The 16,761-nt window shown below is 37.5% G+C and overlaps 1 protein-coding gene across 2 annotated transcripts in view; it reads right to left on the bottom strand.

Annotated features, from left to right (window-relative positions):
• AQR (aquarius intron-binding spliceosomal factor) overlaps window positions 1–16,761 on the bottom strand; it is a 121,117-nt gene that overhangs the window by 56,174 nt on the left and 48,182 nt on the right. For both annotated transcript variants that reach the window (XM_003418728.4, XM_064292219.1), the window contains 3 exons: window positions 13,272–13,413; window positions 10,664–10,842; window positions 7,810–7,977 (listed from right to left, as the gene is read on the bottom strand). In XM_003418728.4, coding sequence (XP_003418776.2) covers window positions 7,810–7,977; window positions 10,664–10,842; window positions 13,272–13,413 — 489 coding nt within the window. The remainder of the gene's footprint in view (window positions 1–7,809; window positions 7,978–10,663; window positions 10,843–13,271; window positions 13,414–16,761) is intronic.

Below are 16,761 nucleotides of genomic sequence, written 5' to 3'. Positions count from 1 at the left end.
ACAATAATCAAACAGAGGGACTAAATACAGGAGGCATTGAACTGCCAGATGGAGAGTGATACAAGGCGATATAGAACGATACAAGTTAGGTTTTTACTTAGAAAAATAGGGGTAAATAATAAGGTAACCACAAAAAGGTATAACAACTCCATAACTCAAGATAAAAGCCAAGAAAAACATAACGACTCAACTAACATAAAGTCAAACACTATGAAAATGAGGATCTCACAATTTACTAAGAAAAACGTCTCAGCACAAAAAAGTATGTGGAAAAATGAAATTGCCAACAACACACATGAAAAGGCATCAAAATGACAACACTAAAAACTTATTTATCTATAATTACACTGAATGTAAATGGACTAAATGCACCAATAAAGAGACAGAGAGTCACGGACTGGATAAAGAAACATGATCCATGTATATGCTGCCTACAAGAGACACACCTTAGACTCAGAGACACAAACAAACTAAAACTCAAAGGATGGAAAAAAATATATCAGGCAAACTATAAGCAAAAAAAAGCAAGAGTAGCAATATTAATTTCTGACAAAATAGACTTTAGACTTGAATCCACCACAAAGGATAAAGAAGGACACTATATAATGATAAAAGGGACAATTGATCAGGAAGACATAACATATTAAATATTTATGCACCCAATGACAGGGCTGCAAGATACATAAATCAAATTTTAACAGAATTGAAAAGTGAGATAGACACCTCCACAATTATAGTAGGAGACTTCAACACACCACTTTCGGAGAAGGACAGGACATCCAGTAAGAAGCTCAACAGAGACACGGAAGACCTACTTACAACAATCAACCAACTTGACCTCATTGACTTATACAGAACTCTCCACCCAACTGCTGCAAAATATACTTTTTTTTCTAGCGCACATGGAACATTCTCTAGAATAGACCACATATTAGGTCATAAAACAAACCTTTGCAGAGTCCAAAACATCGAAATATTACAAAGCATCTTCTCAGACCACAAGGCAATAAAACTAGAAATCAATAACAGAAAAACTAGGGAAAAGAAATCAAATACTTGGAAAATGAACAATACCCTCCTGAAAAAAGACTGGGTTATAGAAGACATCAAGGAGGGAATAAGGAAATTCATAGAATGCAACGAGAATGAAAATACTTCCTATCAAAACCTCTGGGACACAGCAAAAGCAGTGCTCAGAGGCCAATTTATATCGATAAATGCACACATACAAAAAGAAGAAAGAGCCAAAAGCAGAGAACTGTCCCTACAACTTGAACAAATAGAAAGTGAGCAACAAAAGAACCCATCAGGCACCAGAAGAAAACAAATAATAAAAATTAGAGCTGAACTAAATGAATTAGAGAACAGAAAAACAATTGAAAGAATTAACAAAGCCAAAAGCTGGTTCTTTGAAAAAATTAACAAAATTGATAAACCATTGGCTAGACTGACTACAGAAATACAGGAAAGGAAACAAATAACCCGAATAAGAAACGAGAAGGACCACATCACAACAGAACCAAATGAAATTAAAAGAATCATTTCAGATTACTACGAAAAATTGTACTCTAACAAATTTGAAAACCTAGAAGAAATGGATGAATTCTTGGAAAAACACTACCTACCTAAACTAACACATTCAGAAGTAGAACAACTAAATAGACCCATAACAAAAAAAGAGATTGAAACGGTAATCAAAAAACTTCCAACAAAAAAAAGCCCTGGCCCGGACGGCTTCACTGCAGAGTTCTACCAAACTTTCAGAGAAGAGTTAACACCACTACTACTGAAGGTATTTCAAAGCATAGAAAATGATGGAATACTACCCAACTCATTCTATGAAGCCACCATCTCCCTGATATCAAAACCAGGTAAAGACATTACAAAAAAAGAAAATTTTAGACCTATATCCCTCATGAACATAGATGCAAAAATCCTCAACAAAATTCTAGCCAATAGAATCCAACAACACATCAAAAAAATAATTCACCATGATCAAGTGGGATTTATACCAGGTATGCAAGGCTGGTTTAATATCAGAAAAACCATTAATGTAATCCATCACATAAATAAAACAAAAGATAAAAACCACATGATTTTATCAATTGATGCAGAAAAGGCATTTGACAAAGTCCAACACCCATTTATGATAAAAACTCTTACCAAAATAGGAATTGAAGGAAAATTCCTCAACATAATAAAGGGCATCTATGCAAAGCCAACAGCCAATATCACTCGAAATGGAGAGAACCTGAAAGCATTTCCCTTGAGAACGGGAACCAGACAAGGATGCCCTTTATCACCGCTCTTAGTCAACATCGTACTTGAAGTCCTGGCCAGGGCAATTAGGCTAGACAAAGAAATAAAGGGTATCCGGATTGGCAAGAAGGAAGTAAAGTTATCACTATTTGCAGATGACATGATCTTATACACAGAAAACCCTAAGGAATCCTCCAGAAAACTACTGAAACTAATAAAACAGTTCGGCAGAATCTCAGGTCACAAGATAAACATACAAAAATTACTTGGATTCCTCTACATCAACAAAAAGAACACCGAAGAGGAAATAACCAAATCAATACCATTCACAGTAGCCCCCAAGAAGATAAAATACTTAGGAATAAATCTTACCAAGGATGTAAAAGACCTATACAAAGAAAACTACAAAGCTCTACTACAAGAAATTCAAAAGGACATACTTAAGTGGAAAAACATACCTTGCTCATGGATAGGAAGACTTAACATAGTAAAAATGTCTATTCTACCAAAAGCCATCTATACATATAACGCACTTCCAATCCAAATTCCAATGTCATAGTTTAAGGGGATAGAGAAACAAATCACCAATTTCATATGGAAGGGAAAGAAGCCCCGGATAAGCAAAGCATTACTGAAAAAGAAGAAGAAAGTGGGAGACCTCACTCTACCTGATTTCAGAACCTATTACACAGCCACAGTAGTCAAAACAGCCTGGTACTGGTACAACAACAGGCACATAGACCAATGGAACAGAATTGAGAACCCAGATATAAATCCATCCACGTATGAGCAGCTGATATTTGACAAAGGACCAGTGTCAGTTAATTGGGAAAAGATAGTCTTTTTAACAAATGGTGCTGGCATAACCGGATATCCATTTGCAAAAGAATGAAACAGGACCCATATCTCACACCATGCACAAAAACTAACTCCAAGTGGATCAAAGACCTAAACATAAAGACTAAAACGATAAAGATCATGGAAGAAAAAATTGGGACAACCCTAGGAGCCCCAATACAAGGCATAAACAGAATACAAAACATTACCAAAAACGATGAAGAGAAAACAGATAACTGGGAGCTCCTAAAAATCAAACACCTATGCTCATCTAAAGACTTCACCAAAAGAGTAAAAAGACCACCTACAGACTGGGAAAGAATTTTCAGCTATGACATCTCAGACCAGCGCCTGATCTCTAAAATCTACATGATTCTGTCAAAACTCAACCACAAAAAGACAAACAACCCAATCAAGAAGTGGGCAAAGGATATGAACACACATTTCACTAAAGAACATATTCAGGCAGCCAACAGATACATGAGAAAATGCTCTCGATCATTAGCCATTAGAGAAATGCAAATTAAAACTACGATGAGATTCCATCTCACACCAACAAGGCTGGCATTAATCCAAAAAACACAAAATAATAAATGTTGGAGAGGCTGCGGAGAGATTGGAACTCTCATACACTGCTGGTGGGATTGTAAAATGGTACAACCACTTTGGAAATCCATCTGGCGTTATCTTAAACAGTTAGAAATAGAACTACCATACAACCCAGAAATCCCACTCCTCGGAATATACCCTAGAGATACAAGAGCCTTCATACAAACAGATATATGCACACCCATGTTTATTGCAGCTCTGTTTACAATAGCAAAAAGCTGGAAGCAACCAAGGTGTCCATCAACGGATGAACGGGTAAATAAATTGTGGTATATTCACACAATGGAATACTACGCATCGATAAAGAACAGTGACGAATCTGTGAAACATTTCATAACATGCAGGAACCTGGAAGGCATTATGCTGAGCGAAATTAGTCAGAGGCAAAAGGACAAATATTGTATAAGACCACTATTATAAGATCTTGAGAAATAGTAAAAACTGAGAAGAACACATACTTTTGTGGTCACGAAGGGGGGAGGGAGGGAAAGAGGGAGAGGGTTTTTTATTGATTAATCGGTAGGTAAGAACTGCTTTGGGTGAAGGGAAAGACAACACTCAATGCATGGAAGGTCAGCTCAATTGGGATAAAATGAATGCTTGAAAGGTCAGCGGAGCAGGGGCAGGGGCCTGGGGAACATGGTTTGAGGGGACTTCTAAGTCAATTGGCAAAATAATTCTATTATGAAAACATTCTGCATCCCACTTTGAAATGTGGCGTCTGGAGTCTTAAATGCTAACAAGCGGCCATCTAAGATGCATCAATTGGTCTCAACCCACCTGAAGCAAAGGAAAATGAAGAACACCAAGGTCACACGACAACTAGGAGCCCAAGAGACAGAAAGGGCCACATGAACCAGAGACCTACATCATCCTGAGACCAGAAGAACTAGTTGGTGCCCGGCCACAATTGATGACTGCCCTGACAGGGAGCACAACAGAGAACTCCTGAGGGAGCAGATCAGTGGGATGCAGACCCCAAATTCTCATGAAAAGACCAAACTTAATGGTCTGACTGAGACCAGAGGAATCCCGGCGGCCATGCTCCCCAGACCTTCTGTCAGCACAGGACAGGAACCATCCCCGAAGACAACTCATCAGACATGAAAGGGACTGGTCGGCGGGTGGGAGAGAGATGCTGATGAAGAGTGAGCTAATTATATCAGGTGGACACTTGAGAGTGTGTTGGCAGCTCTTGTCTGGAGGGGGGATGGGAGGATAGAGAGAGAGGGAAGCTGGCAAAATTGTCACGAAAGGAGAGACTGAAAGGGCTGACTCAATAGGGGAAGAGCAGGTGGGAGTACGGAGTAAGATGTATGTAAACTTATATGTGACAGACTGATTGGATTTGTAAACGTTCACTTGAAGCTTAATAAAAGTTAATAAAAAAAAAAAAGTATGTTAAATGAAATAAGAAGTACCTTCCAAATATCAAAGAAAGTTAATAGTACTCCTTTTCTAGAAATTATGAGAAAACCGTCCAGATTTAACTCAATCACTTCCCGATCACTGGAATGCCCTCTTTCTTCATTCATTTCAAATTCCAAGAAGCTGGAAGTATCTTCTCTTTTCTCTAAATTCTTACTATTTCTTCCCTTTAACCCACCAACCCACTGCGCTCGAGTCGATTCCGACTCATAGCGACCCCACTGGACAGAGTAGAACTGCTGTACAGAGTTTCCAAGGAGCGCCAAAACCATGTAATACTTATGACTGCCTTGAACGGTAATTACTTGGACACGCCCTCAATAATAGCAGTTCTCAGGAGTCAAAGATCTTTATTCCTGTCAGTCACTCATAATTCCTACATACAGTAAGTACTCAATGAATAGTTTCTGATTAAATAAATACCTGTGTTTTAACTTGTCCCTGTGCCTTCCTAGCTTTTTGTCTTAGGCCTTCAACTGTGCTTCCATTATGTAGCCTTATGCTTATTCCACCTATCCTGCTTTTCCTTTTCCTATTTTATTCTAGTGATAAGGGTAGCCTAATCATTAACAGCTTAGCAATGGTACACTTTTGAAATCATAGGTACTAGGAGCTGATTAAAGTTTTGAGAGGAAGATCCAGCAATCCCACTCCTAGGAATACATCCTAGGGAAATAAGGGCCACCACAGGAATAGACAAATGCACACCCACGTGCACTGCAGCATTATTCACAACAGCAAAAAGACAGAAACAACCTAAGTGCCCATCAACAGAAGAATGGGTAAACAAACTATGGTACATACACACACTGGAATACTACGCAATGATAAAGAGCAACGATGAGTCTGCAAAACATCTCACAACATGGATGAATGTGGAGGGCATTACGCTGAATGAAATAAGTCAACCACAAAAGGAAGAATGCTATGAGAGACCACTACTATAAAAACTCATGAAAAGGTCTACACACAGAAAGAAACGATCTTTGATGGTTACTAGGGAGCGGGGGAGGAAGGGAAAAACACTAACTAGACAATAGAGGAGTAGTAACTTTGGTGAAGGGTAAGACAGTACACAATACTGGGGAAGCCCGTACAACTTGACCATAGAAGCTTTACAGACGCATTCAAACTCCCTGAGGGAATGAACTACTGGGCTGAGCGGTGGGGACCATGGTCTCAAGGCACATGTAGCTCAATTGGCATAACACAGTTTATAAAGGAAATGTTCTACATTCTACTTTGAAGTGTAGTGTCTGAAATCTTAAAGGTCTGTAGCAGCTATCTCAGATACTCCACTGGTGTTACCCTGTCTGGACCAAGGGAGAATGATGAAAATCAAAGACACAAGGGAAAGATTAGTCCAAAGGACTAATGGACCACAACTACCACAGCCTCCAACAGACTGAGTCTAGCACAACTAGATGGTGCCCTGCTACCACCACCGACTGCTCTGACAGGGATCACAATAGAAGGTGCCGGACAAAGCTGGAGAAAAATGTAGAACAAAATTCAAGCCAGACTTACTGGTCTGACAGAGACTGGAGAAACTCTGAGAGTATGGCCCCCAACACCCTTTTAACTCAGTACTGAAGTGGTTCCTGAGGTTCACCCTTCAGCCAAAGATTAGACAGGCCCATAAAACAAACAATAATACACATAGCTCAACCATGTGCACAAGACTAAACAGGCACACCAGCCCAGGGGCAAGGACGAGAAGGCAGGAGGGGGCAGGAAAGCTGGATGAATGGGAAGGGGGAACCCAAGCTCGAGAAAGGGAGAGTGCTGACACATCGAGGGGTTGGCGACCATGTCACAAAACTATATGTGTTATCATTTAATGAGAAACTATTTGCTCTGTAAATCTTCGTCTAAAGAACAAGTTAAAAAAAGTTTCCAGAGGAGTTTAGTGACTAAATTATAAATTATCACTGAATATGGATAGTCATAATTTAAAAAGAAGTATTACAAAGAAAGTCTGGGCAACATAAGAAAGAATTTCAAATGGACGATTAGCAATATTTATGCGTAAAAAATCAAAGAGCTGGCTAAAAACTTGTTAAGGCAGAGTTTCTACATGGGCAATGCTGGCACCTTGGGCAGGACAATTCCCTCTATAATACTGTTCTGTGTATCACAGGATGTTTAGCATCCTTGGCCCCTATCCACAAAATCGAAGAATTCACCACTCCTAACCCCCACCCCAGTCATCTGACAATCTAAATACGTCATCCATTTCCAAAGACAGGAAAGTACTGTTCCCATTTGAGAACCACTGTTATAAATAAATCAAATCAGTAAAACTTAAGAAAAAATTAGGCAAATAGAAAAACTTAAGGAAAAATTAAGCACAAAAAAGCCTGAATAATTGTAAGAAGATTATCTTAAAAGAGATTATCTTAAAAGCAGTATTATTAAGTATTATAAATGAAAAGTTTTGAATAAACGTGATTTCAAAAGACTTTGTCCTTTCAATATCTAACATAGAAGTTTGACACCATATTACCTATTTCTAACACTGGGCAGTAGGTACCCCACATATATTTTATACATCATCTTTTGTAACTATTTAGTATACAGGTCAACTAAAAATAGTACCTATGAAAATTAAAGGAAAAAAGCAAATAAATTTATCTTCCTGAAAACATATTCTCTCAGAAACATAAATCACCATACCATCTTCAATGACACGTCCTTTATCATCCAGCATGCCCTGGATTTCACAGCCTCTGACATAAACCAGGCCAACCTGCTCAATAAAAGGTCTCCTCCGGTCAAACTTAGTGCCATAAGGTTTTGTGGGGCGTACAGTAATTAAAAAGCATACATCATGCTTACGGAGACCTAGTAAAACATAAATATATTTTCACTGATTAGAATTTCATTTTTTTCAGTCTTTTGTCACCAAATTCTCATCCTCTTACCTTTGCAAGAGATAAATAAACATTTAAAACATCAGAGGTGATCAATAATTATATTTGCATTGTAACACATTTATGGGTTTTCCTATAATCTTTTGCCAAAGTCCACAGCTCCTAAGCCATTAGACCAAACAATGTACTTAACTGGTTTCCAAACTTTATTAAAACTATAGAGGCAGGAAGACAGAGGACAGAGAATTAGACTTCACAGCATGTGAGGTTCCACCACTTACCTTCGCCTGTCTGACCCATTTTTTTGTTGGCCACTGTATGATACAAACATATTTCGAAACAATCATACCTCAGTAACTAGATGTAGAACTAAATCAAATCAGTAATGTATGTGGGTCATTACAGTTGGTTCTAGTTTGGAACAAGCATCAAGTGTGGGTAAAGCTAGAAATAACTATGATTCCTAATATTGCCTTTATTGTTCACTTCCCAACAAATTCTATGCAAAGCAGCATAAGAACCAATGAGAATGGCTCTATCTGAGTCGTACTGCTTGCATGGTTTCTGATCTGCACAAATTATTACAGCCAAAGATGTGGCCCTGAGAAGCCATTTAGTCCCAACCAATGTAGACACTTCCCAGTCTTTCGTTAGCAAACTCTCATCCTCTAATCTTTGGCATCAGTGAGGGATGGCTGACTATCCTCTCCTAAAGTAGACCATTTTACTGTCATATCTTAATCTATATTAAAAAGATCTGTATTATAATGAGCTCATCTACCTCCCTTTCAACCATCTATGCTCACCTGTCCTAGCTGCACCTTTTGGAGCAGAACCCAGCATCTTGATTTCTGTTTAATTCTTAAATGGGAGTAACGGAGAGGACAAGAGGTTGAGCTTCATCGCTTCTCAAAGGGACAAGAAGAATGTTTCATAATATTTACTTTAAAATCTTTTATAAGACAATATTCATTACTGTTTACAGAGCCCCTCTCTCATTTTTTTGGCCATCCATTTTCAGTTACTCCATCTGCGATCAATACAAGGCCTAGACTTTCATGCTGGCTTCCCAGAAAACATCTTTCTTTCCACTATGCTCCATAACAATCAGTTGTCCCACAATACCCTCTTGTTCCCTTCTCTTGTCCATCAAAATCTATCCATCCTCCTTCTCATTCTGCCAGAGGCCTATGTTTAAAAGAAAAGAAAAAAACAAACAAAAGCTGATGGCTTTCTGATAGCAGCCTCCAAAGTTATGATGGAGGGGTTCCCAAGAAACATTCTTTTGTTCCCTGTTGTCTCGAAATTCCTATAAAGGGTCTTTTGTTTTGATTTTAATTTTATTTCCAACCAGTACTACCTCTGGGGATAGCCAATAAATTACCGAAGTTTATTACCCACTGTGTAAAACAATGTTATTTTAATACCTCCTTAAGCTTCAAGGGATAATAAATACAAGACCTTCTCCAGCTCCTTAATGCCTTTCTTGAGCTTCAGTAATTGTAATAAAGGTATGCATTATTCTAGATGTGTAATATGCCAGACTGGAACTTTTTTAAAGGATACAAGGGCCACAATGACAATCTGTCCCAAACTATACCCCCTACAATGGCCATTTGTTAAACATGTGGCCAGTTTTGTTGCTGGATTCCTTCAGAATTCTTTGATAAATATATCATTTGGTGCCTACGGTTATAAACAGCTATACCAGGAGCAATGATTTTTGAAAGCTGATCCATTAAGAGCCTATCCCTTTCCTTCTGGAATGCCAAGAAGGTAGGAGGACATAAAACCTACCAGCTACTGTTTCTCACAATGAGGCAGCAAGCGAGAGCTCTCGCAGACAGCTGGGAGAAAAACATTAAAATGCTAATTAAAAACCAGTTCATGTGCCATTTCTGACACGTGTTACCTATATTACTACTGAGTCCACTTGACATAGTAACTTTGAACCGAACCGCTTCTAAATAAAATTGTGATATAGACCTCCCCTCCATTAAATTTTGCCTAGTAAAGAAAGAGTATCTCTGCAATTATTATTTATTCTTGAATACATCTGATTTTATTGAGTCTTTAACTTCCTTCTTTGGTGCAAAGAAACTGCTATTATTTCTTTCTGAGTTGTTTTACTAGAACTTCTCCCCCCTCAAATTCCTTTTCAGGTTGCCTAACTTTAATTTTTGCATCTTTATTCACCACATATTATATACATTCCTGTTTTTTTCACTTTGGCTGTTTTTATCTCTTGAAAAATAACAATTTTCCTTACTTGCCTGGCATGTGCACATTATATGTGTTGTTTTTCCCCTTTCTTTGGGGAACACTAATGTTTTTATCCTTCTTATATTGATCTTACAAATTCATAAATATTTACTAAATTTAAGACTTAAAACAGTATCCCTTTTGTAAGCTGTAATTTTCAAAACACTTTGACTTGCATGATATTTCATGCTAAGGTATTTAATTATTCTTGCATGATCCTTGGTACTTTTAGTAATAACAATCAGAAAGACAAATGACATTTTTAAGTCAAATTTTACGGATAAAACTTAATAAAAGGATAAAACATTGAGTAAAAATGCTTTGCTTGATGCTCTAAGTGAAAGCCTATTTAAAAGAGGGCAAAAGGTAACTTCATTCTTGAAATACAAAATTACCTTCCCATTCATCTTTGATGTGATCTCTGACATTCAGATTGATGGTAACGTCAGCACGAACCCGGGTTGGCCAGTTTTCACCTATGTTGGGTTTGGCAACCTCGACTACCGTGAAAGCCACGATGGGCTGGGCCATTCGTGCCCAACCCCCAAACACCACACCACCATACTCAGATTGCCTGGAAAACAAAGAGGTGGATGATTATCAAACAAAACACAACTTTCCCCCAACTTTGGACAAGTAAGACTAGTAAATAAGGGTACATATTTAGCTAGTATTTAAGCCCTAGCATTAGTAACCTGGATTTCCAAATTTTTTTTTTTTTTTAATGTAAGCCTCAATATATAGTGTAAATCGTAGTTCATGGTCCAGAAAAGGAAGGAAAATAGGAATATCTCCCCCCGCCCCTGCCCTAGAAAAAAAGGTAACACTCTGTACACAAGTGCCACTTTATTAAAGAAAAAAAGAATGCAGTACTATTAACTTGATTTTAAGTTCTTATCCTTTTTCTCTCTTCATCAACATAGTCTCATCTGTTTATTATTTTATTGTAGTGTATTTCTATAATTTGCTTCAAATACATTTTGGAACTAGCAAAAATTAAAAAAAACTGAGTAAACACCTTGCTTTAGGGTGTAATATTTAAGTCATTTAAAAGACGCTGTCATGGATAGGGGAGGAGAATCAGCTAGTTAAATAACTAGACCCACTATGATCCAAAAACCCATTCTTTTATATTGGTCTAACTAGTGATTTACTATTTACATCAAATAGTTTACCTGGAGACTCCATAGCAAAACTGCAGCAACACTACAGAATTGGAAAGTACTGCCAAAAGCAATGTTTATAAAGATTAAAAAACCCAATATCCTACATAAATGCTTTATGTGTCACAATAAAAAACTAGAAATTAATAACATCAAACAGAAACTAGTTAAAAATAAGGCATCCTGGCCCTTTTAGACCTCATCATTTTTAACAGCTTTCAACGATGGCCAAGTAGGAATAAAATTTTTTTTAAGTTATTATGTATGTGAATGAACCAACTCCAAAAGTGACGTTTTCTTCACTCTACTGAAAACACTGTAACTGAAAAAAAGTCTTCACTTAATAACATACTCAGTACTCTGGTACGTTTGTTCTGTTTGGCACTAAGTGAAATGTAAGTGAGTCATATCTGAATTGCTGGTTAATAAATCCCTACTTTGCAAAATGGCCAAAATTAGGCCCAGAATCTCAGCATATAAACTCAAGGTAACCACACACTCTAAGGAAGTTTTCTGATTCAGCACTCTCCCAGGGTCCAAACAACGGACAGTAATTTCAGCAAAACTGTGGACAGGGATGATCAGCCAGTGGTTTACAAATGTCCAACTGTTTGCCCGTGTACTGACTCAACTGATTAAAAAAACCCAGCGCCGTCGAGTCAATTCCGACTCATAGCGACTCAACTAATTATTAAGTCAAAAATATTTTTCCTTAAATGTTGTGTTTTATAGTTTTACCCAGAATAACTTTTCACATAATAATTAATTAAAAAATAGAACTGTGTATGAAATAAAAATCAGCAGTGAAAAAATCAGATTATAATCACTGTATCCATGTAGCTCTCTGCAATCAGTAACGAGAAAAGCCTGGAAGATACCTCAATCAGTTCACATTCAAAAACTGTTAAGCTTTTTATAAAGAACGCAGTATAACTGTTTATGTATCCATGATGTAACCTAATGTAATGAAAAATCATTTCACCGAATAAATTTTACTCATTTGTAGCCACTTCCTAAACGTAATAACTTATTTCCATCAATTTCATACTTACACTGAATTTGGGAATGAAGGGCATTTACCCAAAGTCAGCCATGTCTAACAAATTAACCTTTGTAAGTCTTGTAATGCACAGGTCCCTACAACTAACTACAATGAAAGGCTTTTATTAGGGAAAGGAATTCCAGACATCAGCTGGCACATGGAGAGTCGAGTTTAAACAGAAAAGTCCCTGAAGTAATTAGATCTCCTTAACCGGCCCCACAAGTAAATTCTGATGATTTAGTCTCTTCAAGGTAAACTATGGGGAGAGGGCCAGAGAAGACTTTCCAATGTCCCTCCCCATGCAATGTCCAGCAATGCTCCTCACCCCCCACTTCTGACAATTCTTTCAGAGAGGCTGACTATTGGTGACAGTCACAAGAGCAGTTGGGGTGGTGGGATACCCCTTTACCATAAGCTTCTCCCAGGACTTAAACTGTCTTGCCCTGTGCTGGCCTGGGGGCCAACTCATACCCTTCCTTCTCTCTTTACACTTTTACTAATGTCCGACCCACTCTCCTTTACATTTCTCCCTTCCCTCCCTGAGAATAATGACCTCTCTTCCCTCATCCCCAGTCTCCCAGCCCCATCCCCAAAGGATCCAGACTCATATTGTATATTCTGACACTTTTGCTATGTTTTAATTCACATTAAATAATTTCTCAAATGGTAAACATCTCCATTTTGGAGGGCATCTTCATGCCAGGTATATTATTTCTAAATACACTGCTGAGGTTTCTGGCAAAAGTATGTCAATCACTGCTTGCCCCTCTTCATTACGAATAGAACCATTGTACTAACCAGGGCTTCATCCTGCTGACGCTATCTTCGATGTCCTGCCTAATTTCATAAGTTGATTCTAAGCGGAAGAGATTAAAGTTCCTGAGGAGATAGTCATGAAGAGTCAAAAACTGCAAATTTAACTTGGGAAGAGCAAGACAACCTGAAAATGAAAATAACATCCATATTTGAATTATTCTTTTAATCATGTATCTGTTTTCCTTATAAAAAATGGTACCACAAATTTGATAAGAACCTAATTTAATGAGGCCTAAAACACAGCATAGTTGATACATATTATCATGTTTATTTTCACCCCAAAATTGGAACCAAGTTAAAAAGTGCTGTCTATTAAGAGTTTGAGCTGAAAGACGAGTTTCATTAATATACGTGATCTGCGTATCAGCGACCCATATACAAACAGTGCTACTTAAAAGTATTTGAAAATACCTGAAATTAATAGTCAAAACAAATTCTTCTTTTGTCACCTAATTTATATTTGACAAACCCTGAAGTAACTAATGCTACTATAAACTAGATCCATGACTAAATTTATCAGGAAAAACTGACTGAGCAGATGACGTTACCTAAGTTGACCTCCAACGATCACTGCTGTCTTCTGAGCCTCCCTTCTGGCTACCCTTCAAGGGCCAGGTCTCATTTGTATGTTATTACAGACCAGCTATTCCTGGAGTTATCTGACCCTTCTCTGACTAGATTAATGAACGATATTTTTCTGTTATCCTCACTTAACACTATTTCCCTTGGGTAGTAACCGACCAAGAAGTCAGCAGCAATGTGAAAAAGATAAAAAAAATAAACAGAATCTCAAAACACGTTTTACTGGGAAATCATATTTTCATTATTCTCATCCCCACCTACCAGAGCCAGAAGCAATAATGAACCTAAATGTATAAATGTATAATGTATAAATGTATAAAAAGCTCCACATAATTGACCTTGGTAAATTCTGATTGGTAAACTATTTCTTTTAGGCTTTCAGGTTGAAGGATCCAAGGTAACAGCTATGGCTCACTGTGGACTTATACATGTGTGCACAACTAAATACACAAAGAAACCACTATTGTGCTTAATTCAAATACACAGACGCAAGTAACCCAGAAATTATTCCGGATGCCCTTCTAAATAAAACATTGTTTCAAAGGCACCCATAGAAAATAAATATTCTGGTAGTAAAGGAAACAATTCTTGCGAAGGACAATCACTTTCTTCTCCAACTTCAAAAACTAAGTATTTACTAGGGCTCTAAGAAAAGGAATGCATCACAAAATGACCAGATTAATAGATAGTAAATAATTTGATCTCTTTAGATAGCTGCAAAAACTAAAAAACAGTTCTCTTGAGCAACATATACAATTAGGTATTACATGAAACAGAAAAATTGAGATTAATAATAATAATAATATTCTTAATAGAATAACATGGATTCTTTATAGTGCTTAACTTAAATAGCACCTTTCTTCTAAGTTGCAACACTCGATGAATTAACAAATCTAAGCATTAAGCATCAATGGCCACTAACACCACAAAAAGAGAGCACCAGACATTACATGCTTCCTGATGAAAGAATGTACCACCACCTATGCTCTTGCCACAGACACAAAACCTCAGCCTGATCAAGCCTTTAGATTCAGCTGCCAGTTAGCAAGAAAAATAAAGACCAGAGAAACAAGGTGTAGTACACCATGAGTACTCAATCAGAAAAATCTAGACCATGGGAAACCTCTAGGTAAACAATCCGGGTTCTTCAATGGACAAAAAGAAAGAGGTATGGGGTACCGGTAAAGTAACAGGGATTCTAAAAATAATAGGCAGGATTGATTTGGGCATCTAGGGATGCATACTTAGGTAATAAAGTTATAAAGAAATGTTACAAAAGTCAGCAAATGCTTTCTTTCAGGTAGAGGGAGGGGGCTGTGCAACTGGGACAAGGCACATGGAGGGGTTCCAGGGTAGCTGGCCTGGTAGTTACAAGGGTTTCGTGGTTTCTCCTATTCATTATGCTCTATATCTTGTATGACTTTCTGTATCTTTTTTATTTTATTATAAAAAGGTAAAAAAGAAAAAGATTTTACAAAGACTTTCTTTACAATTCTTATTTAAATTTTTTACATCTGTCCCAATTTCACAATTATTTTCTTTCCTTGGAAGCTGGAAAACAGCTTGCACAATACGCAGCATTAGCTTTGATCTTTGCCTACTTTACAGTGATAGAAATTGGGCCCAAAAACACAGCCCTATGGTTAATAAAAAACAATGGCACCACATAGCCAAGTCTCTGATAAAACTGCATGTGACAGTTACACCATGTGGCAACCAATACTGTTCTGAAATGCTTTCATTCCATCAAAGGTATAAAGACCCTTCAATTTTGAGAAGTATTCTTTTTCCACTTAATCACAGGGGTGCAGAAAAGGTAGTATTTTCCACTAAGCAAATGATGTCGTAAACTCAGATCAGCACCACTGGACAATACTCAAAACTAGACATAAGACTGTTTACTTTTTTTTTTTTTTAAAGGACTTGTGTACTTTTTGACTATTAAGAAGACAAAATACTCTTAAGTGCTGTTCTGTCTGTCAGGGACTAACTACTCAAAGAGACTAGGAAGAAAGATACAGCAGTCTACTTCTGAAAAAACAGGCCAGTGAAAACCTTATGAATAGCAGCGGAACACTGCCTGACACAGTGCAGAAAGATGAGCCCCTCAGGTTGGATGGCACTCAAAATACGATGAGGGAAAAGCTGCCTCCTCAAAGTAGAGTCAACCTTAATGACATGGATGAAGTCAACTTTTCAGGACCTTCATTTGCTGATACGACGTGACTCAAGACAAGAAGAAACAGCAGCAAACATCCATTAATAATTGGAACTGGAACTTATGACGTGTGAACCTAGGAAAATTGGAAGTCATCAAAAATGAAATGAAACACCTAAAGATTGATATCCTAGGCATCAGCAAACTACTGGCCACTTTAAATCAGACAATCAATGGTCTACTATGCTGGGAATGACAAATTGAAGAGGAATGGCGTCACACTCATCGTCAAAAAGAACATTTCAAGATCTATCCTGAAGTACAATGCTGTCAGTGATAGGGTAATATCCACATGCCTACAAGGAAGACCAGTTAATATGACTATTATTCCTATTTACGAACCAATCATTAAGGCCAAAGATAAAGAACATGAGGATTTTTACCATCTTCTGCAGTTCATCAAACATACAATCAAGATGCATCCATAATTACTAGTGATTGGAATGCAAAAGTTGAAAACAGAAGAAAGACTGGTAGTTGGAAAACATGGCCTACTACTATCACTAGATACAAATGACATCAGAGATTACATAATAAAATTTTGCAAGATCAATGCTTCTTCCTTGCAAATACCTTTTTTCAACAACACGAACAGGTGGACCTCACCAGATGGAAAACACATGAATCAACTTGACTACATGTGTTGAAAGAGACAATAGAAAAGTTCAGTAT

This window comes from Loxodonta africana, chromosome 10, assembly GCF_030014295.1.
Source record: "Loxodonta africana isolate mLoxAfr1 chromosome 10, mLoxAfr1.hap2, whole genome shotgun sequence".
Lineage (NCBI taxonomy): Eukaryota > Metazoa > Chordata > Mammalia > Proboscidea > Elephantidae > Loxodonta > Loxodonta africana.
Note: the sequence above shows the minus strand (reverse complement) of the source record. Positions and strands in the feature narration are given on the sequence as shown.